Source organism: Cibotium barometz, chromosome 7 (genome assembly GCF_041138505.1).
Source record: "Cibotium barometz isolate CiBa-2024 chromosome 7, ASM4113850v1, whole genome shotgun sequence".
NCBI lineage: Eukaryota > Viridiplantae > Streptophyta > Polypodiopsida > Cyatheales > Cibotiaceae > Cibotium > Cibotium barometz.
The window spans coordinates 53,878,136-53,904,423 of record NC_141052.1 but is presented as its reverse complement, the minus strand read 5'-3'; the positions used below and the strand labels follow the sequence as shown (position 1 = coordinate 53,904,423).

General features: G+C 47.2%; 1 protein-coding gene across 10 annotated transcripts in view; it reads left to right on the top strand.

The window, feature by feature from the left end:
* GPAT9 (glycerol-3-phosphate acyltransferase 9) overlaps positions 1-26,288 on the top strand; it is a 106,781-nt gene that overhangs the window by 17,492 nt on the left and 63,001 nt on the right. For 2 of the 10 annotated variants that reach the window (XM_086800792.1, XM_086800788.1), the window contains exons 3-4: positions 19,595-19,672; positions 20,873-20,986. The exons of 3 other annotated variants lie outside the window; for them this stretch is intronic. In XM_086800792.1, the coding sequence (XP_086656918.1) occupies positions 19,641-19,672; positions 20,873-20,986 (146 nt within the window). In that variant the 5' untranslated portion in view covers positions 19,595-19,640. Of the gene's footprint in view, positions 1-19,594; positions 19,673-20,524; positions 20,623-20,645; positions 20,758-20,872; positions 20,987-21,495; positions 21,596-26,288 lie in introns of those variants that run through there. 5 more of the 10 variants (XM_086800791.1, XM_086800790.1, XM_086800794.1 and 2 more) reach the window with 5 other exon arrangements.

The following is a 26,288-nucleotide window of genomic DNA, read 5'->3' as shown; positions in this document are numbered from 1 at the left end:
GGCTGCATGCCACCAAACATATTGCCTTGCATCCCAGGTTGCATGCTTCCAAACACATTTCCTTGCATACCGGACTGCATACCACCATACATATTCCCTTGCATGCCAGGCTGAAAATTGGCTCCAAAAGGCCCATACATACCCATGCCTCCTTGAGGATAACCCCCAGTCATGGATTGAAACACCGAGCCACCACCAAAATAACCTGGATGCATGTTCTGCTGAGGAATAGGTGGCTGTCCATAGAAGGAACTCTGTGGGTTAGCACCAAAAGCATGCTGCATGTTCGGAAACTGGGCAGGAGATGGATCCTGTGGAGTGGTACCACTATGACCATGAGAAAGATTCTTCGAACGAACCTTCTTCTTCTTTTTCTGGGGCTCTGAGCGGGGCTCTGAGCGAGATCTCAAAAATTCAGCAAATCTCTCACTCTGAGTGAGCTGCATAAAAGTATCCATAACACTAGCCAAGCGATCTTTGAACCGAGCATCATCATCCTCTTTACCATGCACATCTTCTGGCTGTGTTACATCCTCATAAGGCTCAACATCTGCAGCCTGTTCTCCTGCAAAAATATCCTCAGATACATCTCTTTCAGGAGAAGTCTCTTGCTCTTCTTCTTCATGATAGAAGTACTCTTCCTCTGTATCAGACATGATTGCTGAATGATTGCTGAATTTTCAGCGATGGCTTTCTCCAAAACAACCACGAGCTCACCCCCTTCAGAAAGTTGATGATTGGTCCCGGCAACGGAACCTTGAAACCGGCCTCTGATAGAAAACCAGAGTGCGGTAAGAGCTAAAACCCGTCCACTTGTAGTCTAGATGAAAAACCAAACACAGATTGGAGCTAGAGTGCCCAAATCTGAATACACAACGACACCTGTTGGCCCCAAAGCTTGGCGCCCCTTGCGGTATTTCTTTATTCCATTAAAATAATATGTATGGCTGAGTACAATACAAAAACCAGCCAAGAGTTTACACCTGTAGTCCAATCTGACTGCCCACAAATCCTTCTCAGCACAGAGGATCTATGCACACAGATCTGTGTCCTCAAGCAACACACTGTGTCTCCCTCTGATCAGCCAAGATCACAAAGCAGGCCAGCCATGGGCATACATCTGGCATAACTCATAAGCATGATACATCTTCTCAGCTCAACATACATGTGCTGTTCAATCCCTGTCTTAATCCCTTGTCAATCTGCTATACTCCTCCTCTCACAAGGAGCCAGATAACACATACCTGTAGCAGACATCAAGCAATAGAAAGAGAGATGGATGAACAGAGTCAAGGCTTACCAAGTTCAGCTCGTGAAACAACTCTGGAGGAAGCAACAGCACCAATCTGTGCCTGCAGGCACTTGAACCCACAATCCTGCTTCACACGTGTGCTTGCACTTGCCTGTATCTTCCTCCTGATGCTCACTCCTATGCTGTCCTTGAAAGTACAGATCTGAAAATCAGCACTGTACTTGATTGTACCGCCTCGGGATGCGTGCCAGGCGTTGTACTTGCAAAAACAGCCTGCTGTCCACTTCTGTACCAGCCTGAATCAGCATGCACAGGTCTGTCCAGCACCTGTAAACACTTCTGCAGCAGCTGTACCTTCTGTACCTGACTGCCCGTACACTGTACGGCAGTCGTACAGGGGTGTACTTGCTGAAAAACCAACTGTGCAGCCTGCACAGGCCTTCTGCGCAGCCCAACAGTAGCTGTCCTGTGCGCCGCCAGCAGCAGAGGAGAAAGAGAGAGAGAGAGAGAGAGTCCAGCACTGGCCGTACAGTGCTGTACGGCTGGTTTGCCTCAGAAAAACAGCAGCACACTTCTCTTCAGCAGTCGCCTCCCCTTCCTGTGCTTTTCCACGCTTGGATACATGCGCATGAAGGAAGCCTCTCCTTTTGCTACACGACTCCCCCAAAAAGAGAGGAGAGAGAGTGTAGAGAGAGAAAACCTCCTTCCCAAGTTAATCCCTAGGGCCCAACTTAATAAGTTCCCTAGGGCCACTAAGGCCTAGGGGCAACTTTTATAAACATTAAAAGTTAATGTTTTAATGTTCCCCCTTCACACCTAGGGTTGTCCACACATCTTTAAACACTGTCCGGGCACCCCCCATGTGAATCATAAAATATTCTGACCCTGCAACCACCATGCCCACACTTGTCCTGCTCCATTTTCACAGGGCCATGACACAAGATCACCTTTTATATTAGCTTGAAGCTTTACAATATCAATCGACTAGCAAGAGAATGTTGAACTTGTGCAAGGGATTGGATGAATAAGTTAGCAATAGAGAGGACTCCTTATATAGTGAATATATGACCTGGCTGACTGCTCTAAAACAGGTCGACCAGCTCACGACCTACTACATAGGGAGAAAATACATAAAATACCAAATAATAGGTACAACCCAAAACACTGAGATGCATAAATTCTAACACACTATCACGTGGTAATTTTGACCATTGAATTGGCAAATCTTTTTTTAGGGACATGTAAAAGTATATACAGCTATAGGAGGTGATGACTTCTGTAACCAAAAGCGAGCATGCATGTATTGCTAGGAAACTCCATCACCAAAGAGTGCTAGAAAGTTAATGTGGCGATATACATTGTGTGTTTGAGGTGGAGTATGTGTGATATGCGGAAGCTTCAATGCTAGGAAAATCCCATAAAATGTTGCGCATTGTTCCCTATATGGCTAGGCATCATGCGCCTGATTCAGGATGGGCTGGGCACTGTTTTTGCAAGAACCCTGAGACTGGGCAGCCTGTATGGACTGCCCCATACCTGCCCTATAGCCCAATAGTTGCTTCATGGACTGTCGTTGTTAGGAGTTTTTCTGAAAGGTGTTTTTGGTCTGTGTACATATGGAATGTGTGGCGTGTGGAGAGTTTTGCCCGGGGATGCCTTGGCAGATGTACAGGGTGGACGGTTTTGCTGTGAGCATGTACAGGCTTGTCCGGAATGTGGTCGGCTGGGGATGACGCCAGCTGTTTGGCTGCGCTGAATGTGTGGGCGTCCCAAGTACAACGGGCACTCGAGGTTGCAATTGAAGTTGGTGGAGAGCGTGGGGAGCAGTTAAAAGATTATGGGGCCAATGTTGCCTTTAAATTGGTGAAATGGAAGAGAGAGAGAGCGGCTACATGTGGATAGGGATGGCACAAAATCATTGGTATGAAATGAAGGTATTGGGGATGGCCATCTTCTAGGCCTTAGGAATAAAATTAAAAAAATGATAACTATGTGGCCAACTATTTAAAGGCCACATGGCTGCTTGCAGGGTGGCCAAGTAGTCGCCAGCGAGGAGCTCCAGAAGATGTGAGAAGACGTGGGAAGAGAGGCCGCCACGGTGCTAAAGATTTTTTTGCTGCAGAGATTGGCCAAGCGGGGCAACGTAGAAGGCTCTGGTTTGGTGTTCCAGTCGGTAGGAGGCTTCTCTGGTGAGCAAGCAGAGCTAACGGAGAAGAGGGAGAGGTGACTAGTGTTGGCGCAGCTGCTGGCAACATCGAGGGGAGCCGCCATAGGGTACGTCAGCGAAGGAGGGCGCCGGATGCAGGGCGATGGAAGGTTGACACAGAGTCGACGGGCTCGGGTTGTTTTGGGGGTCGCCGGTGGTTAGCGACCAAAGACGGTGGCCAGTTTTTTTGTGTGGTGAAGTTGGCGCAGGCGCAGGCGCAAGAAGAGCTTGGGTTGGCTGTAGCTGAGTAGAGCCTGGGCAAGCAACTGTGGACCGCCTACAGGGAAAAAGCCGCCTTGTACTTGAAGACGGGTGGCGCTGGGGAGATTCTGCAGAGATCCTGAGGTAGCGAAAGCTGCAGGCGACTGGTGGAGCAGCCGCCTTCTATGAGTGTAGAGAAGGCCGCCTAGCAGTGAGCAGCTGGGCGTGTGCAGCGGCGGCTGGGAGAGAGCCTGAGAAGAGCTGGTTGCAAACAGAGAGGTGAGGAGGGCGCCCATAGCATGCAGAGGTGTAGACTGAAGTACAAAGACAAACAAGGTGGTGGTGACTTGCTGGGAGCTGCCAGGGATAGTAAAGAGCAAGTGAAGGTTAAGAAAGACCGTCTTTGAGATTGGATGTTGCCGAAGAGAAGGCTACAGAGCAAAGGTGATTACTGGGATATACATATATATTTTGCTGGAGTGCAGTTTTACCGTCATGTATCTAGTCCTAGAATTAGGTCCAGATGTCGACGAGTTGTATTTTGAGGATCCCACACTCTTCGAAGTTGTATTTTCCAATAGTTCTTCTAGTTATTGGTTTGTGGTAATTGTAGACATAAAGTCGAAATTCTATTGGCAAATTGAAGGACTGGTTGCGCGTTTTGACGCGCTCCCCTGAACTCGTCTTCGAGTCGCTCAAGGTAGTGGGGCGGTAGAAACCGCTGCTTAAGGTCGCGGACAAACTCGTCCCACACATAAGCTGCCATACCTAATCTGGTGTGGGCATGAGCCCACTGAGTCCACCAAGGAATGGCCTCACCTTCCAAGTACCAATTGGCTAAGATCACTCTGTCAGTATTTGTCTTTCTAACCGCGGCAAAGTAAGCTTCAAACTGATGTAACCATGAATAGAGAGTTGTGGGATCGAGTTTACCATTATACTTGCTGAAGTTCATTTTCTCGAGAAAATGATTCGATGGCGCCGCCGGTGTCAATCTGGCGTCCAAAGTTGCTAGGTAATGCTCGTGCTCCACGCGTCGCATGGCTTCGTCTTCACGTTGTCGGATCTCCAATGCACGCATCTGCAACTCAAGCAAAGAGCTTGGCTGCAACGGTGATTCCGCGAGAGGGTCCTTGTGTCGAGGATCTGGAAACTGGGATACGGAAGGAGAGGGAGGAGGAGATGGAAAACGTGATGTTGGAGAACGGGTACGCTCTTCCAGAGCCAAGATCTGCGCCTTCTGCTCGTTCAACTTGGATGTCTGGTCTGCGATTGCTCGCATCATCTGCTGGAACATATCTGTAACACTCAAGCCTGGTGCCCTAGCTGGGCTGCCTGGTGCACTCTGGTCCCATGGTTCTTGGTCTCTCTGGTCGTCGAAGCTCGCTATAGCAGGAAAAAGCACTTCCTTTCCGGAGCACAATCTGACCATCCACTATCTGTGTGGGACATGTCCGGAGGCAGAGAATCAACCGTCCTTCGAGGGACAGGAGTTACTGCGAAAGGGGGAGTCCATCGGCGTCTAAAAACCAACCACACGAGCGAGAAAAAATTCTGGTTTCTTTGCTGAATCTTTGCACTTGAAGTAGGCTCTGATACTACCGTAACATGTGGAAGCTTCGGAGAAGATCGGTAACTTCAATGCTCAGAAATCAGCACTCTTTTCGCGACGGAAGTAACGCACAAATTGAATGAAGATGTGCGGAAAATAGAGAGAGAGAGGGAGAGGACACAGTATTGGGTCCCAAATACCCTCTGTAGGGCCCCCACCACGAATGGTGTATTTGCTTTATTAGAATGATGTAAATCTGAAAAGAAAATACAAAAATCTTGACCTTTCTTGGTTGAGAAAACTCTGCCCTTGACCTGCAGTCCTTCACCCCTTTGCTTAGCACCTCCTTGGCTTGTCTAGCCCTTGTATGCTTGAGCTCTTGGTGAAAAATGAGATCAACTAATGGGATTGTGGGCTCACCTATTTATACTTCTTCTAATGAGCAGTCGGCCACAGTTCTAAACCAGGCGGCCAGCATTACTTCTGTCCCACGACTGGATAATAGCATTAAATGCTAGGAAAATCCCATAAAATGCTGCGCATTGTTCCCTATATGGCTGGGCATCATGCGCCTGATTCAGGATGGGCTGGGCACTGTTTTTGCAAGTACCCTGAGGCTGGGCAGCCTGTATGGACTGCCCCATACCTGCCCTACAGCCCAATAGTTGCTTCATGGACTGTCGGCTGCCCCTGGCATGCCCTTGGGGCTGTCCTACAGCCCCTCCATGGCTGGTGGGTTCAGCTAGGGCCTTCCTGGCCCTCATGGGGGTGGTTTCACACCCTCCCCATGCCCACACTAAGACTTGGGGTAGCCCTATGGGCTGGCCCCTTGTTCTAAAAGCAAACCCTAACTAACTACTCAGTGATCTAGCATCCGGTACCATACCAGATACACAGAATCACTGACATCATTCCAGAGGGAGGCTATGGGCAGCCTGGTTTTTAAAGGGTTTCATTCATCATAATAAAGGCTGGACATTTTATTGTTTCACACATATTGGGCTGGTTTTTTAATGTTTTGGGTGCCCAGGACATATTATAGCAAGAATCAAACATGGGCTTAAGTTTTGGGCATTTCTACAGATGTTGACCTTCTTCTCTATGTGGGAAAAATTGTTTATTTTTTCTTGCCTAGCCTTAATCCAAGGTTTTATAACTTAAAGAAGACTTGAGATTATGATAATTGTTGACCCGGGGAGCATGGCACGGAGCCAGTTTTGCAAGATAGCCTCTTCACGAAGATCCGCACGTCCCCACCAGGTCCTGCATGACCTGCAGCCATGCTGCCCGCCCCTGTTTTGACTACCCATGAAGCTGCCACATGTCCATACTGGCTGCTTTATGCTGTCCTAGGCCTGCTGTGGCTTTCCTAGGCCTGCTGTGGCTTCCGAAGGCCTGTAGAGGCTGCCCAAGAAGCCAAGGAAGATTCCCCAAATCTGTTATGGCGGCCCGAACTGTTTCTACACCGGTTGTTGCCTCCCGAGCTTGTATATCTACGGGTTATTTGTATTCACACAATGTGTGGAAGCATTCAATGTTTCAGCTGAGTTTATCTATTGTATATGTTTTTTACGTGAGTTTGCGGAAGATCAGTACCCACACGGGAAGAAGAGGTTTTATACAAAGCATGAGTTCTAATGTTTCTATGTATTGTATCTGCAAAAGTATATGTGAAGCTGTTATCCTATTTATTCTGATTTGAAGGCCTATAGGTGGGAGAGTAATGTTAATACGCATTGATGGTATCGAACGTGTGTCAAAGGCCCTAGTTCCCTTGGACACTTTTAGTTATATAAGTATTAGAGCAAGACTTCCTTTTTCCTATAAAGAAGAGAGAGATTACCAGTGGGGACCACTCGGTTAGAATGCACAGCAGAAATGAAGGCAACTGCTGTAGAGAGCAAAACGCAGATGAAAGAGAGAGAGAGAGAGAGAAGCTCTGTAACTCTGCTATATACACTCAACAAAATCCTGGAATACACAAGTGGGAAGTGTGGGGGGCAAGGGGCCATTTTATATGGCCCCAGGCTGCTGGTCGGCCAGCCTAAAACAGCTCGACAGTAGCCCAAGCTCACGACCAGCCAAGGGGCAGCTCACGACCAGCAAAGGGGCCAGTCGGCTAGGTGCCTGAAGTCGGCCAGGACACCTGAACAGGTCGGGTAGCACATCAGCAGTCGCCCAGCATCAGAAGACAGTCGACTGCTCTCCACACCTTAGGCAAAAATGGGAAAATACATGGAGAGTGAGGAAAAATGGGGAAACACTAAAAACGGGCGAGCACACCCACAATAGAGGCCCTGGTGTAGTGTACAGACAGAAGATGACCGCTAACAGCCCCTCTAAGCTCTTAGATGTGGAACCAACCCCAGTGAGCTGGAGTGCCGCCGGAGCATAGCCCGAGGGAGAGACTTCGTGACGAGGTCTGCCGCATTGTCCTCCGTTGAACAATAAAGAATCAAGATGTCACCAACCAAGATCTTCTCACGAACAAAGTGTTATTGTATTTCTATGTGCTTGGTCCGGGCATGGAAGACCGGGTTCCGAGCAATAGCAATACAGCTTTGGTTATCGCACTGGATGACCGTGGGCTCCTTCTGTGGAAACCCAATCTCGCCAAGCAACCTCCGCAGCCACACAACCTCGCAAGCAGCACCACAAGCAGTCTGGTACTTTGCCCTCTGTAGCGGCAAGGCAATAGTCAAATAGTCAGCTGCCTCTTGCTGCTCCATGAAACAGCTCCTGAGCCGAGGGTAAAACTGTAGCCTGATGTAGATCTCCTCGTGTCTGGATCTCCTCCCCAATCTGAGTCACTCCAACCTTGGAGTCGAACTCGGTCCTTCATTTCACCTGCAGTGTCGTAGAAGAGTCCAAGATCCTTCGTATCCTGTAGATATTGCAAGATCCGCAATCCTGCGTCCCAATGAGACTTCAACGGTCTCTGCATAAACGAGCTCAACAGCCCCATAGGAAAGCTCAAGTCCAATCTGGTGTTCAGCAACCAGATCAATGAACCAACCAACTTTTAGTACAGAGAGGCATCAACCGGCTCACAAGGATCATTCACTGTAAGCTTCATGTTCGGGTCCATCGGTGACTTGATAGGCTTGCAGTTCTCCATCCCAAAGACCTCAAGCAACTCATGGGCATACCGCTGTGCTGAGAGACAAAGAACCCCCTCTAGGTCTGCCAGATCTCCAATCCCAAGAAGAAGTGGAGTAAGCCTAAATCTGTCATCTCAAACTCCTTTGACAAGGTAGTCTTCGTCACTGCAATGTGACGTGTTCTCGAAAGAGATACAAGTTAGGATTTGCAATTGATCTCTGAAATCCAGTCCGTAGAAAGAAGGAATCAATCTTTTGATTCCAAGCCCTGGGAGCCTGCTTAAGACCATACAAGGCCTTCCACAACCTGTAAACCATCCCCTTTGTTCCTGGAACCTCAAAGCTTGGAGACTGCTCGACATACACTTCTTCTTGTAGGTCACCATTAAGGAATGCGGATTTCACATCCATCTGATATACGGGCTACCGTTGAGAAGAAGCAAGGGCAAAAACGGTCTGAATCGTGGTTATCCTCGTTTTCGGTGCAAAGGTATCATCATAGTTGATGCTTGGCCGCTGAGCATAACCCTTAGCCACAAGTTTGGCTTTGTGTTTGTCCACTGACCCATTTGACGTATACTTGGTCTTGAAGACCCACTTGACACCAATGATTGACCGTTTTGATGGCCTCGAAACCAACTCCCAAGTTTTATTCTTCTCTATGGCATCCAGTTCCACCTGCATGGCTTTCCTCCAAGTATCCTGTGCAAGGGCTTCCTTGATGGAAGTGGGCTCTTTGTCATACGAGACATCAAAGCATAGTTTATCTGTAAGAGCTCCGCTAAATGACTTTTTGTCACGAACTCTATGCGATCTTCGAGGTCCGTCCTTTGTGGTCCATTCGGAGGGAAGCTCCATAACACCTGACTCCCGAAGGGTGTCTAACAACCACCTGGGTACTTGAATAGAATGCAGAGCCTCTTGCCGCTGCGGGGGCTCATCTCCAGCCGCGGGCTCAACCTCAACTGATTGAGGCTGTCCAGCTGGAACAATCGACTGGGAATCATCATCAGAATCATCTGGGTCTCCAAGAAGTGGTGGCTCATCAACAGTGGAAGCTGGAAGATGCTCATCCAAAACAACATCTCTGCTGACGACAATCTCGTTCTGCTCCGGGTCATACAACCTGTATCCTTTGGAAAGAGAGTTATATCCCACAAAAACAAGCTTTTGGGACTTTGAGTCAAGCTTCCCCCTCTGCTTCTTTGGAATGTGATCATATGCATAACTCCCAAACACACGGAAATGGGAGACATCTGGTTTCTGTTAGCACATTCATCCCCAGTTTCTGCCCATGTCTGGTGTCCTTTTGGTCCCAGTCGGCCAGCCTCAGCATTTCCAGTCGGCCAGCTCTCCCCACCTATAAATAGGTGGGCTGGCCTCTCAGTTTTGTATCTTGCCTAGTCTATCTTTTGCTCCCTCACTTATGAGACTACTTCTGTCTCTTGCTTGGGATTGCATCACTTCAGTATATTCAGCATAGTTGCTCCATATCTCTCTCTCTCTCTCTCTCTTGCACTCTCTACTCAGCACACTCTAGTGCTTATTTGCTTCCGCTTTGTGCACTCTTTCATGGTATCATCGCTCCCGGTTCAGCGATTCCCTCTGCTTCCCCAGATTCAGCCCTATTTACAGCCCCTTAACCTCTGTGTTTTTCTCAGATTTACAGCCCTCTGGTTGCTGCGTTTTCTGGACAGCTTCTGCTGATTGTTCTGCCTTCAGTTTGGCTTCATCGCTTGTAGCCAGAAGGTAATATTCTCATCAGCGTTTTACTTCTACTTGGAGTTTGGATCTAGGCGGCCTGTTTTTTCAGGACAGCAGCCCCTCTTTGGCTGCGTTTTCCTCTCCGGTGGACATTCCCTTTTTGCAGAGGGGGTATTGTGGTGGTTTGGGCTTTGGTGGCAACCTCGGTACCTATGGTGGACACTACTTCTTCTGAGATTGTGTGTTTTTTGCTTGAGGAGAGCCCAAGCTTACTGTCATAGTTGATGCCTTTCCCTCGTGCACCCTCTTATAGCATATTCCCAGGTCCTGTGTGGTTGCCTTTTCTCTCTATATCAAATCTGCATTTTTTGCTTCCCTCTTCTGGTGGCCTCAAGGTTGGAGGTACAGTCGACAAAAGCTTTTGCATTTTTTGCTACAGGAGGATTTTCAGGTGCTGTCCAGCCTCTTAGGGCTGCGTTTTGGTGGGAGGAAGGGATGATATATCTGGTAATGTTTTTGAGGAAGATAGTGGGCTATCTTTGCTCATAGCTTCTAAGGGGGATTTGTCTCCTATTACTTCGCCTCCGACTCTTTCTTTGACACCCAGTGACCAGGATGTGTTGTTGGTCCCTTTGCCTTCTATGGAGGAGCCTGCTTCTACGCTCTGTGATGCTATTGAGGAGGCTACTACTACTTCAGTTACCACTACTGTGAATGTTCCTCTTTCCCTTACTTCGTGTGAGGATTCTGGATTGTGGTCAGGTGTGTCTGTGACCGTGCCTGGGGCACAGTGGTACTTCCAAGGTTTGAAGGATTGGGATTTGGATTTGGTTGGGCTTGTGGAGTCCCGACATCAGTTTTCATAGGGGGCAGTTGAATTCTTACATCTGGCGATGCCGACCTTCGAGGAGGGTGGTATTGTACAGCATTTGGCTACTCTTGGTACAGAGTGAGAGCAGATGGACTCTATTTCTTTTGAGGGTATTATCTTCTGGGAGCTACAGGCTTCTAGGGATTTCTGTGGCACTGTGTTTACAATTGGGTTTGGCACCAATATTTGGAGCAGCACGTCGCAGCCTACATGGTTGCTTTCTTCTAGAGGAGCACTGTCCCTGGCAGCTTGTTCTGTTGCGTTTGTAGCTGAGTTGTTATGGAGATTGCTTGTGGAGCTTTCCTGGTACCTGTTGTTACTGCATTCTTTTGTCTTTGGCAGAGGATGACTTCTTCGGCTTCTCGGAGTTTGTTCAACATCTGGTGCTGATGACAGGGAGTGTTAGCACATTCATCCCTAGTTTCTGCCCATGTCTGGTGTGAAAATCCTGTTCGGATAGATTCGATGCGGTCATGGTGATCTTTGGTTTTCAAAATAATTAGTGATTCCCCAGGCTAGTAAGCTTTTATTTATTTATTTATTTATTTTTTAGGGAGATGGGGGGATGGGGAGATGGGGAGCCGTGCCGGAGGGAGCAGATATCACGAGGGGTTGCTGTCGTCTCGTGTCCTTTTGGTCCCTTTTGCATGGCCCTTGATTGTGGGCTGGCCACTCTTATTTTATATATTTTTCTGGGATTTTTCCTAGCCTGGATGTCTTTTTTCCAGTCGGACAGCTTCAGATGCCGAGTCGGCCTGCTTCAGCATTTCCAGTCGGCGACCTCCCCCCACCTATAAATAGGTGGGCTGGCCTCTCAGTTTTGTATCTTGCCTAGTCTATCTTTTGCTCCCTCACTTATGAGACTACTTCTGTCTCTTGCTTGGGACTGTATCACTTCAGTATATTCAGCATAGTTGCTCCATATCTCTCTCTCTCTTGCACTCTCTACTCAGCACACTCTAGTGCTTATTTGCTTCCGCTCTGTGCAAATACGCCTCAAAGGTGTAACTTGGTTGAACACAATGCTAATCAATACACTTAAATACACTAAGATTTGATGGACAAATGTTCAAATACAAGAAGTAAATTGCTGAATTGACAAGAGACACACAATGAGCCGGAACGGCCGACCCCTCCCTCAAATAAAGTATATTGATCTTGGGAGAATCAAGTACATAGTGTCATGGGCATTTCTGACCAGATTTCCATACCAATGCATATGATAGTATTGCAAACAAGTGGTTGTCGATGTAGACTTGCAACCCACACTACCCTCTCAAGTGCCCATGTTCCCTACCATCTGCTCTCTATTGTTCCACCAACACAAGGTAGCAACAATCTGCAAGAGAGCACGTAGGACAAGAGAACACTACACAGGGTATGTGATCTTGTAATCCGGTTCCTCCCTCCTGCTGCTTGCTCCCATATTTAAGCATAAAAGCTTTACCAATAGCAAGTAGAGTCGATGACAGCGGAAGTCTTTGCGATGGAAGTCCTTGGAGTGTTGAGATCTTTGATTTGTTGCCTTTCTTCGCGACAAAAGTCTTCAAGAGGATGAAGGGAACCTTCGGAAAGCTTCCCCTATGGTTCAACTTGAGAAAGAAAGGCTGAAATTAGGGTTTTCAGCAAAAAGACCAGAAATTACAGCAAAAATGAGAGTTGTTTTGCTGAATTTCAGTCATTGGGAGTGAGTAGGAGAGTGATTAGCCCTTGGAAACACTCTTGGAAGCTTGGAAAACACCCTAGCAAGTTGGGTATGGCTATGGAGAGCTTGGAAATGGAGAGAAATGGTGGAAAAACATAGTTTTCAGCCTCCAAAAATCTTCATGAAGAGAAAACACGAATTTTCTCTTAATAAGTAGGTCCAATCAGGTGAAAGGACATGGGGAGATGCCCATTTATGAGTAAAAGGGGAGGATCAGGTCCTGGACATTGAGTCTTGTCTGCCTCGGGACTTCAGTGAGTGTGAACTTGGAAGCGGTCATAATTTATAAGTGACTTTTGAGCGCCCAAACTTTAATGAAGTGGGAACGCACTCACTTATAAATATTGGCAAAGTCCTAAGGACTATTTGATCCTAGATTGGGTAATACTACCCACCTGCTCACATGCCACACAACCATGTCAGCAGACAGTTTCACACGCACGGTTCACGAGTGGGCGTCCCCTTACCCGGAACTGCACATTGGTCAAGCAAGCATGAAAACAGCATGCAATCTCAATTGCAAGTAAGCACATAAAGATGCTATGCAATGCAGCATTGGTATGGACAATCCCCGTTCATGAGACTATACCAAAATAGACGTGCTCCAGGCAAGTACACGAGGTACCAGACCCAATGGAACACCAATCCACCAAGCATTTCCGGGCATGTACATGGAGGCACAAGTCCCAATGGAAAGCCAAGTCCACAGTATCACATGAGTGGCATCAATCCCCGGCATATACAACTGCCATGGACACCAGTCCAATGTACATACATGATAAGAAAGCACGGGTGGACCAATTGGGTGGCCAAATGGTGACATCTCCCCCAGCTTCTAAACAGTTGTCCGCAACTGAAAAGCATCCAAGTATGTTTGAAGCACATGCGGGCAATCTTTGAAGAACTCTTCATCTACCCATTTAGCATCAATGGGAAGATAGTTCCTAAACTTCACAAGGTAACGCCTGACAACTTTGCTTGCAGCAAGCTTGCGTTCCTTGTGATACACAATCTGCTCTGGCTGCAAGATCTCCTCAAGCTCATCCACTTCTGGTGGATCCTCAATGACCATTTCACTGGGCTCCGGCCCTACATACTTGCGAAGGAGACTCACATGAAAAGCATTGTGTATGTGCCAATGACTAGGTAATGCCAATCTGAAAGCCACTTCATTGATCTTCTCGATCACTCGGAAAGGCCCATAGTACCTGGTTGCAAGCTTAGGATATGCACCCTCTTTGCCAGGCCTCTTTGCAAGTCTTGCTTTCTCAAATTTCAGCAATACCCAATCATTCTCTTTAACATCCAATTGCCTTCTATGCTTGTCGGCAGCCTTTTTATGCTTGTCTTGTGACCTTGCAATGGCTGTCCGCACCTGAGCAAAAGCAATCTCCAAGTCTCTTACATACTCATCAGCTGCAAATATCTCATCCTTTGTGCGAAGGATGGGTGGCAAAACCACCTTACCATAAACAATCTCAAACGGGGCCTTTCCCGTAGATGCATGCACCGTGTTGTTGTATGCAAATTCCACAAGCGGTAAGTACTTCTCCCAAGAAGACTTCTGATCGGCCACATAACATTTCAAGAGATCCAATACGGCTGAATTTGCAGCCTCACTTTGCCCATCCGTTTGAGGGTGATAAGCTGATGAGAAGTCCAATTTGGTGCCCATATTATCAAATAAGGCCCGCCAAAAGAGACTTGTAGTCCTGGGATCTCTATCCCCCTCAATGGACTTTGGCATTCCATGATGTTTGAACACTTGTGCAAGATATATTTTAACCATATGCTCAGCTTTGATGGTCTTTTTGACCGGCAAGAAATGAGCTTGCTTGCTAAACCTGTCCACAATTGTCCAAATTGGATCATTACCCTGTTGGGTACGTGGCAAGTCCATAATGAAATCCATTGTAATACTTTCCCATGGCTGCGTGGGAATAGGCAATGGCTGAAACAAACCTGGTGCCTTTTGCCTATCAAATTTGACTTTTTGACAGGTGATACATGCACGTACATGTGTCTCTATGTCCTTCCGCATACCTGGCCAAAAGAAATACTGCTCAATCATGTGCGTAGTAGGCATTATGCCTCTATGACCAGCATATGGAGGAGCATGGCACTCATCCAAAACCTTTTGCCTCATGTCAGACACCACACATAGGCAATTATCTTTCATGAGATAACCCTCTTTGATCACATATGAGGCATGTGCATGACCAGCCATCAAATCAATCCAAATAGTGGCAAAATCAGCATCCGTATGATACAAATCACGCATGGTAGACAAGTCCCCATGAGAGGCAACCGAGATAGCTGCTACATACGGCTTTCGTGACAATGCATCGGCCACTACATTCTTCTTTCCCGGGGTGTGCAAGATCTGAAAATGAAACATAGAGAGGAAATTGGCCATCCTCATATGCTTCTCTGACAACTTAGTTTGAGTAAGACTGGTGATCTGTCTTCACAGTGAAATCAGCCCCAAGAAGGTAATGTTTCCATATCGTAAGTGCATGAATTACAGCCAAGAGCTCGTTCTCATAAATGCCAAGAGATAGCTCTGCATCATGCAATCTACGACTCTCATAAGCCACGGCATGTCCCTCTTGATTAAGGACAACTCTTGCAATTTCCAGATGCATCACATTCCACACAAAAGGCTTTTGCAAATCCGGAATGGTTAACTCTGGACCATGAGTAGTTGCATCTTTCAATTTGAGGAATGCATCTCTCTCTACATTAGTCCATTTGAACATGGTCTTCTTCTTTGTCAAATCATGTAAAGAAGAAGCAATCCATGCAAAGTGCCGAATGAACCTGTGGTAGTAAGAGCATAATCCAAGAAAACTACGGATCTCATGCACCGAACTATATTCGGGCCAATTCCGAATTGCATCAATCTTTGCAGGATCCATCCGCACTCCATCTTTGGACACAATATGCCCAAGATAATGTATCTCTGACAAGAAGAACTCACTCCTCTTTGCATTTATGAAGAGTTTATGCTTATGGAGCTCTTAAAAAACAATAGCCAAATGAGCTTTATGCTCTTCTTCGGTCTTCGAGAAGACTAGGTTGTCATCAAAGAAGACACCTGTAAATTTCCTATATCCACGGAATATGCGATCCATCGCTCTATTGAATGTAGCCGGGGCATTTGTAAGACCAAAAGGCATAACAAGATACTCATAAAGCCCAAATGCTGTCCTGAGAGCTGTTTTGTGTACATCTTCAAACACTACACGCACTTGATGTACCCACTCTTGAGATCAATTCGGCTAAAGCATGCTGATCCATCCAACTTGTCAAGGATGTCGTGTATGCGTGGAATCGAAAACCGATTCTTGATGGTAAGCTTATTCAAAGCTCTATAATCCACACACATACGAAAGGATCCATCCTTCTTTTGAACCAAGAGAACGGGTGAACAATATGGGGAAGAGCTTGGCTGAACCAAACCCTTCTCAAGAAGCTCATTTACTTGCTTCATGATCTCCTCTTTTTTGGATGCACTTACACGATAGGCTGGCCTATTAGGTGGTGAGCTACCCGGCACAAGATCAATGCGATGATCTTCCGGTCGTATAGGTGGTAACTCATTTGGTAACTCATCAGCAAAACAATCATTGTGCTCTTGCAAAAATTTCAGCCTATCATTACTAAGAGTGTTTACATGTACATTATTTTCCTCAACATGATCTCGTACAAAAATCAAGTAGGCAAAAACACTCTTTTTCATTACTTTCTTAATTTGTACATGAGATACAAGGTGAATGGTATCACCCTCTTCACCAGCATCAATTACATGCTCTTGGTCTTTATGCATGAAGGTGATCCTGTTGGTCTTGTAAGCCTTGCACGGATCAATACGTGTATGCCAAGGCTTTCCAAGCAATACATCACAACCATTCAAAGGTGCCACAAGAAAATCCTCATGATCCACATAGCCTTGAACGTGTATGCGCAACTTGCCAAAAATAGGCATGACCTGCACTTCTCTACCAACAAAGGCAGCCCCTGCTTCAATTTGAGGACCCATGTCCTCCACTTCAATACCCAAAGCAACTGCCATCTGTGTGGATATGAAATTTTCAGATGAACAATCATCAAACACATTGTATCCTTCACGGGCTACATAAGGTGTTCCTGCATGGCGTGAAGTCAATGATTGTTCCTCTCCCATCACATGGAGATTCATCTTCATAGACATAAGTTCTTGTTCGGGCGCTTGTAGGGATTCCAAGACATGTAGGATAGTTGCCTTTTTTGCATAGGCATCCTCGGTACGAGCTAAGTATCCACGTGCTGCATCCCTCGGTTGCATGTACAACTCTTGAGCAATCATTGCCATTGCATGATCCATATAAGATTCAGCTTTCTTGGCCTTCAAACGGTCATGTACCAATGGATCCTCGCGGCGGTAGAGATTCAATTCTTCTTGTTCTGCATGGAGAAGAGCCTGCATACGAGTAAGTTCAGCCCTCAAGACTATGGACTCTTCATCCTGCATCTTCTCTTTGCCACGGGACGGCTGTCCCACGTATTCATGTTCCCTATTGTGCACCACACGAGTTTGCTCATCCTGTAAAGCATTGGAGGCATGCATTTCATTGTCCCTGCCTCTTGTATTAGCATCTTCAACATTCATTGTATGGCTGTCCATAATGTTCTAAGTGTAGAGATAGCTAGTGTTCACGGTGATCATCTCTCACGATAGAAGTGAAAGAGAACCGTATGCTCTGATACCAATGTAACTTGGTTGAACACAATGCTAATCAATACACTTAAATACACTAAGATTTGATGGACACTTGTTCAAATACAAGAAGTAAATTGCTGAATTGACAGGAGACACACAATGAGCCGGAACGGCCGACTCCTCCCTCAAATAAAGTATATTGATCTTGGGAGAATCAAGTACATAGTGTCATGGGCATTTCTGACCAGATTTCCATACCAATGCATATGAATACAGTATTGCAAACAATTGGTTGTCGATGTAGACTTGCAACCCACACTACCCTCTCAAGTGCCCATGTTCCCTACCATCTGCTCTCTTTTGTTCCACCAACACAAGGTAGCAACAATCTGTAAGAGAGCACGTAGGACAAGAGAACACTACACAGGGTATGTGATCTTGTAATCCGGTTCCTCTCTCCTGCTACTTGCTCCCATATTTAAGCATAAAAGCTTACCAATAGCAAGTAGAGTCGATGACAGCGGAAGTCTTCGCGATGGAAGTCCTTGGAGTGTTGGGATCTTTGATTTGTCGTCTTTCTTCGCGACAAAAGTCTTCAAGAGGATGAAGGGAACGTTCGGAAAGCTTCCCCTATGGTTCAACTTGAGAAAGAAAGGCTGAAATTAGGGTTTTCAGCAAAAGACCAGAAATTACAGTAAAAATGAGAGCTGTTTTGCTGAATTTCAGTCATTGGGATTGAGTAGGGGAGTGATTAGTTCTTGGAAACACTCTTGGAAGCTTGGAAAACACCCTAGCAAGTTGGGTATGGCTATGGAGAGCTTGGAAATGGAGAGAAATGGTGGAAAAACATAGTTTTCAGCCTCCAAAAATCTTCATGAAGAGAAAACACGAATTTTCTCTTAATAAGTAAGTGAATTGGGGTCCAATCAGGTGAAGGGACATGGGGAGATGCCCATTTATGAGTAAAAGGGGAGGATCAGGTCCTGGACATTGAGTCTTGTCCACATCGGGACTTCAGTGAGTGTGAACTTGGAAGCGGTCATAATTTAGAAGTGACTTTTGGACGCCCAAACTTTAATGAAGTGGGAACGCACGCACTTATAAATATTGGCTAAGTCCTAAGGGCTATTTGAGCCTAGATTGGGTAATACTTACCACCTGTTCACATGCCACACAACCATGTAGCAGCCAGTTTCACACGCACGGTTCACGGGCGGGAGTCCCCTTACCCTGAACTACACATTGGTCAAGCAAGCATGAAAACAGCATGCAATTTCAATTTCAAGTAAGCACATAAAGATGCTATGCAATGCAGCATTGGTATGGACAATCCCCGTTCATGAGTCATGAGAATATACCAAAATAGACGTGCTCCATGCAAGTACACGAGGTACCAGACCCAATGGAACACCAATCCACCAAGCATTTCCGGGCATGTACACGGAGGCACAAGTCCCAACGGAAAGCCAAGTCCACAGTATCACATGAGTGGCATTAATCCCCGGCATATACAACTGCCATGGACACTAGTCCAATGTACATTACTGGGAACAAGAAGAGGACTTCGGAATCAGTTTATAGGTAGTCTGTGACAGCTGGAAGTCATTTTGGTTAGCTGGGGGTCAGCTGAGGTCAGGAGGGGCTCTTAGTTGGAAAAGCAGAGGCGTTATAGGTTAGAACTGACCTGAGAGGATAGTTTGAGTAGGCAACTGGACTGAATTGGGAAGTTGGGAGGGTGTTGAAGTATTCAATTGTGTCAGTTGAGGATCAGGAGACGTTAGTTGGGTGTGCTGGTGGTCTCTAGTGGTGTTTCTGTTGGGTTGTGGTGCTGGTGATAGTTTCCTCCCCACGGTGGCGTGCTTCAGACGAGGCTATAAAGGCAAGTTCTCCTAGACACATCATCATGAGAAGGGATCTGAAAAAATTTGTGGCCATGGCTCTCACATGGGGGGGATCAAAAAACGATAGATCCATCTTGGCCTCGCAACTTGCGAATACCATCTCTCCACCTGTGGGGGCTTGCAATCTCAAAGAAATCCCCAGTACTAGACACTCTCTGCCATACATGAGAGTGATGAATAAGTGTCATGAGAAAAGGCACTAACCCCGCTATATGTTAAACCAATCTTCTAAGCTTTCTCCTTGCTCTTTACTCTTGTTTGTGTGTGAGAGAGTTTTATGAGTAGAGGTTAGTTTTCTTCTTAGTTTATGTTCCTATATATTCTTTGTGCGAGAGAGTAGGTAGTGAGAAGAGAGCGAGTCGTTGCAAGAGGTGAAGTAGCTTCCTTGGTGACAATTAGGAAGAGAGCTTCAAGGAGAGGCACCAGCACCACTAGTTAAATTTGGATGACTTCAAGAGACTCGAGCTTAGAGGCAAGGTAAGTCCTCTACTACGATCGTTGTTGTTTGTTTTATGCTCTCTGCATGTGAATGAGGGAATTTTGGAGAGAGTTCAAACGGGCAATAACATTTTTGGTGCCGCTCCCGGGGAGGCAATTCGCTTCCTCCACTCCTTTTAGAGCCTCCGCTCCCTAATTTAAGTATCTTTTCCCTTAGCCAGGCTTTCTAAGCAGTGTTGTGCAGGTTGAGAAGAGGATAACGTGTAGTGTTAGGTGAGAAAAAGAAGAAAAGAATGGGCTTTTTATGTTTTTTTTTGTGTTGTTTAGGTTTATGAGTACTTGGGAGACCTTGAGGGAACAAAACTTTTACATTCTTTTACATGTTTTGATTCCTGTATATTCACCCCTGAAAGTGCAGGTTTTCTTCTTTTTGTGTCTTTCTCATGCTTATGACTATGTCCGAGGACGTAAATGTTTGAGGGGGGGAAGTATGTTATGTACCTGATGCTAAGCTTAGGGTTATGTGACCTAATCTAGGGGTTTGGGCATAAGGATTAGGAAAAGCCGGCTGATTTGAAGCGTCAAGTCTTATAAGTAATAATCCGATGAGTATAGCTTTTATTGACAAAAGGAATATAAGTCAGGGTAATGTGATGAGTGGGTTTCTGGTCAGTACTTGGGCCATGAGCGTAACCCCCGTCTTGCTAGTCCATACAGTTTACCGATGGTCCCTTAGGACAGGTCCAGGGCTGAGTGGTGTGAGTCTATATGGATGGGAGCCTTGACCCCTATGCTTGGGGGTGATCGGATGTATACAAGATCTACGGTTGGGTGGTGAGTTGAGCTTGCAGAATCTAATTTGGACCAATGATGCTTGTGTTTTATGTTTAGGTGATCTTAGAGAGGGTTTGGTCGTGACAAACCTGACAGTGCTGGTGCCAAAATTGTCTTTGGAGGAATGTAGGGGTCTAGCATATAAGCCCAATGAGGTTACCTTCTCAGATTTTGTAGTTAAAATTGGCAAGGTCTTCATATCCATCTATGTGCATTTGTACATATCTCCTCAATTTGGCCACGTTTTAGCGCCCTGATGGGGCACAGCTCATGCATTCACAGCCTGCAAGGTAAAGAAAATCTGCCATGTACATCTGAAAATAAGGAATCGTTACATGCCTTTGTCTTTGTTTGTGTTGGAGCCAATCAGGATTGCTGATCTTATGATCTGTGGGTTTGTTGCAGAGAGAGAGAAGATGCATTCTTGATGGAGCCTTCTGCGTCAGAGGTAGACCTGTATCAACTAGGGGTAGAAGAGCTGGCAAATTCACGTATTGCGCGAGACAAAAGGGTGCTTCTGTATCCACAGTCAGGAGTTTCAGATTTGGTTGGATTTTAAATATACTCATCAATGTAGGACAGTTTGGAAGCTTTACCTATCACCATCTATTAGAAACTTCTATCTATTACCAGCTGAGTATGGGCAAAGCCTAGTAGTGAGCGTGCGCCATCCCTTTTGAGAGCAAGACACCCTAGACCTCTGAGGCCTCATCCCTCCACCCACAGCTGCAGATCCCGGATATCCTTTGACACTCCCAGCACAGAGGGGAGAGGCTATGGCTGCTTTGCGTTCTGTTTTGGAGGAGGATGTTTTTTCTTTTCCATGGTTCAATATTTATCATGGATACATTGTACTACTTTTTTGGTCTCATAGACCCTCTGGGTCTTTTGAAGACGTTAATATCTCTTTCTTTCTTTTCTTTTCTTTCATAGACCATTTGGGTCTTTTGAAGACATTTAATCTTTCTAGTGGTCCAGCCCTCCACCCTAGAGAGGTCCTCAACGATAGAGCTCGATCTATTTTGCAGGCCAGACGTCCCCGACCCAGAGCATCACTACCGTCCACAGGTCAGAAGCAGATCCAGGAGGTTCTTCGACGCTATGACATGCTTCCATCATAGAGGCGAGGTATTCTCTTGGCCATCAGATCCGTATTGCGTGAGGAGGTATCAATATTAGGCCCGTTGGGTGTTTTGCAAGACGTTAATATATCTTCTTCTCTCTTGACACACTCTTCAACATGGCCAAAATCCGACTTGTAACTAACACATGGAGAACCTGTTTTCTTTTGTCCATTTAATTTCATTTGTTACCAGATTTTATAACACAACTTTGTAACTTTTTGTCTCATTGACCTTTATGGTCTTTTGACGACGTTTAATAGAACTCTCTCTCTCTCTCTCTCTCTCTCTCTCTCTCAGTATTCCATGATGAGTTTCCATGGACAGTTTTGTATCACCCCAGTGAGATAGCTATGTTTATGTTTTCTTTCTGTTTTATTTTCCATTCCATGATGAGATATGCCATGGACATTATTGTATCACTTTGGTCTGATAGGCCCATTGGGTCTTTAGTAGTAGAGCTCCATCCCCTGCACACCCAGATTCAGCTTTTTTGTTCAGTACTTTTTCATTTTGTTGGGATGACAGAGGATACCCCATACAGGTACTCCGATTTGTCTCATAGGCCGAGTTCGGTCTTTTGGAAGACGTTAATAAAATCTTTCTCTCTCTCTCTCTCTCTCTCTCTCTCTCTCTCTCTCTCAGGAGAAACGTAGGAAGGATAGGGTCCTCCATGTTCGAGTGCGGGGGAGGTGCATCCAAGACATGGGGCATCAATCTGACTGAAAAATATTACTTTAAAAACTGAAGGTGACTCAAAAGCTAATAACAGTAGTGTGTGTGTGTGTGTTGGGGGGGGGGGGGGGGGGGGGGGGGGGGGGGGGGGGCTAGAGGCGGGGGCTTTCCCGAAGGAGGATGCCGTGACGCTTTACCAGATGCTAGGAGTGGACGGGATCCCCCCCCCCTTGCAGATACATGGAGGGGGCAGGCAAGGATATGACACGAGAGCGGTCCCTCATCATTAGATTCCTTGATGCCACCAGTAGACAGGCCTTCTTCGACAGGCGGGCTGCCCTCAAGGGCACACAGGTGTACATGGGAGATGATCTCACTCCAGCACACGTGGCACACCGGCGTGACGTGATGGGGACAGTTCATGAGGCCCGCAGAGCAGGTAAGTTTGCTATCTACAGAGATGGTAGGGTCATTATCACTAAGTGTCACTAAGGATGCGGGGTCTATGAGGCCAAACACCTGAGGTTAGCAGTGTGGAACTGCAATGGCATGCTGTGGTGGAATCCAAGAGGCTCGAGCGACATTCTCACAGGTATGGATGTCATTTTTTATACAGACTCATCAGAGCCTTGAGAGGGCTTACCATACATAGCCGGGTATGAGTGGGAGTCAGCGTTCCGAGGCGAGACGCACACATTAGGAGGAGTACGTGGCTCTGGAGGGGTAGCTGTCCTTTTTAGATCGCATCTCTGACAGATTCTCAGCATCGGAAGGACGAGGATGCACAGTATCTTTGGGTGCGACTAGAGCTTAGCAGTGATAGTCATCCACATTGCTGTGTTTTATTTTGCACCACGCCACTCCCCTTACGCCGCACAGCATGGCCAATCACCGTACTTTCCATTATATGGGGATATCATGGAGTTCTCACACAGCTGGGGGAAGTCCTCTTGCTTGGGGATTTCAACGTGAGGACGGGAAGTCAGCAGGTCCCACTACTCGATCTAGATGACCCTATCAGACTACAGGAGCTGGACATCACTGACACAGGGCTGCAGCGATCATCACAGGACCGTGAGGAGGTCACAGTGTCCGGGAGATATTTCTTAGAGCTGGGAGCTGCACATGGTCTCGTTATCTATAACGGGATGTCCCGATGGCCCTCCTCCGGTGCCCTCACCTCCTTCCCTTGCTCAGGAGGTACTAGCACTGTGGACTACCTTATGGGATCTCCGGCTTTGGCACACCTTATCCCTGACTTCTCCATTCCGCCACCCCCTTTTGAAGCTGACCATGCCTACCTCTCTGTCACTCTTACCTGCGCACCACCCGTCCCTCCAGCACCTCCCCCCATCTCACATTACACTCAGGTCCTCTTTGATCATGAGCTTGACCTTGTTTACTCCAACCACATCTACCGCCAACTCCAGGATGTGGAACCTCCTGTCCCCCTATCCACCCTCACAACACAACTCACCACCATACTCCACACATCCGCCACAGCTTCTTTCATATGTAGGCGGCGGTCTACCGCCAAGCCACCTTACGGTTCCATGCCCCAGAACTGTTGGTATGATGACGAATGTCGGGCCACACGCTCCCGTCTTAAGCATGAGGTACTGATTGGGCAAATCACGAAGCGCCAACCGCAACGGATTTCTCAACGGCTCACCCGACGCAAGAAATGGGAGTTCTATGCTCGGAAAGAGGAGTTATACCGACTTTTCTTAGGGCCGAACTGCAAAGAGGAATGGAGGAAACTCCGAGAACATCGCCCTCCCACACCTATCACCTGCCCAGACACTAGGCACTCCTATGCACGCTCCCTCTTATCATATCCCCCATCCCCCATCAGCCACCCCTACCCCCACCACCAGACCCCCGCCCCACCACCTCCACCTTCTTCACAAAGGGCATGGTCCTCAAGGCCATTCATAGACTACGCAATGGGCGAGCCCAAGATCATGAGGGACTCACTGCCGAGTACATCTCGCATGCCCATGATACCCTAGCGCCCCTACTAGCCTACATGTTCAATAGAGCCCTTTGTGAAGGATTTCCACCCTCTTGGTCCACCAACACCAACACCATCACCCCCATCCTCAAAGCCGGAGATCCACTTGATCCTAATAACTACAGGAGGATCATGATTGGCCACACATTGGCCAAGCTCTATGGATGAGTGCTAGAGGCGGAGCTCAATTCATTTGCAAAGAGCTAGGTTTGGAGCCCGAGCCCGCCTCCTACACCGTCTACAGCTGATCGGAGTCCCATCTGACATGGTTTGGAGCATCATCGCCCTCTATGAGTCCATCATCGGACGAGTGAGAGCCCCAGGAGGTACATCACAGGAGATTTCCAGCACTATTGGGGTGAAACAGGGCTGCCCTCTATCACCCACTCTTTTCGGCCTCTACATTGATGAGATCGCGAGCTTCATTGACGGATTAGGCAGGGCTGGTCCCACACTAGCAGGCATATTGATCCCCATACTACTTTATGCGGATGACATCGTCCTCCTCTCAGACTGAGCCGAGGGGCTTCAGAGAGAGTTGGATGCTTGACATGACTTTTGCACTTAGCGGGACCTCTCTGTTAACCTTGGTAAAACCAAGGTAATGGTCTTCAATACCTCTCGCCCCTTCACATCCAGATTGAGCTTCACATATAGAGGGGATCCTGTGGAGATTGTCTCATACTATGTCTACCTTGGTGTCACTTTCAGTGGCCCACGCTTTATCATGGTTCTTGCAGCACATGCCAGTGTGACACGGGGATATGCAGCCTTGAGCTTACTTGAGCGCTAATGCTTCCAGGCACATTTCCAAGAGCCCAGGACGAAGGGCTGGCTTTTTGACACCCTCGTCACACCAGCCTTGATGTATGGAGCAACCTTCTGGGGGCCAGATTTATTAGATGAGGATTGGCAGTGAGTTGAGAGGCCCCAGGTCATGATGTTCTCCCGTACGATCCGCAACAAACCATCAGTTCCACACCAGATTATCCAGTTAGAGTTTGCTGCAGCCTCGATGATAGTCGATGCACTCTTCTAGACAGTCACATACCTCCATCACATCAGTCACATGGATCCCCACAGGTAGCCGAGGCTTGCCCTGGAGTCCTCAAGACAGCCAGCACTTGAGGGCCATTTCGGAGTATGGTATGCACTAGTTTCCACTTGGTTCTCAGTATATGGGCTCCGCATGGACCGCCTAGCCCCCCTTCGGTACAGTTTGGACTCCCCTTTTCTCCGGCTGTCTCACGAGGATACCAACCGGGTTATCCGGCTAGATCTTCTCAGCCTCTACACCCATTGCACATGGAGCACACCTCCGGAGCTCCCCACGAAGATGCACTTCTATAGAGATCACTTCCTCACACTCACTGGACAAGGATTTGACCCCGAGATAGGTGGCACATAGGAAGGCCTCAATGGAGGTGGTCATGGCAGCCCATAAGGAACGGAAGTGTGCAGTATACTGAGATGGGAGAGTCATCATTATGGAGAGGCACCCCACCCCAAAATAGGGGCACAGGATCTATTAGACTACACACATCAAGATGGCAGCCTAGAAGTGTAATGGGACTCTGTGGTCAGATGTGGGAGGCTTCCGGGATACATTTACAAGACAAGATATTGTCTTCTATTCGGAGATACACCAGAGCTTGGAGATGGGATGTTAAGATATCGAGCTCAACTAGTGCTATGGTGGACATTGATGACCCGCCTGGGTGATAGCTTCCGCATCTACACCACTGGCATGGTTGGTGAGAATATGGGTGATATGCGGCCAGTGGGATGACAGGCTGTGTGACAACCATTTTGGATTACTAGAGACTGGCATAGTTATAGTGCCAGCTCATTTAGTCGGGTTCAGATTATGGACCGACCCTTGTATGGATTCATCCAGCAGCCAGGCTACTTGAGTGTTCACATGTCCCAGGCCATGCGGATTGTGATTGGCTAGATATGGGTTTCATCCGACCGCCTCAGAGTGGAGACAGGTAGAGTTGAGTGCATCCTT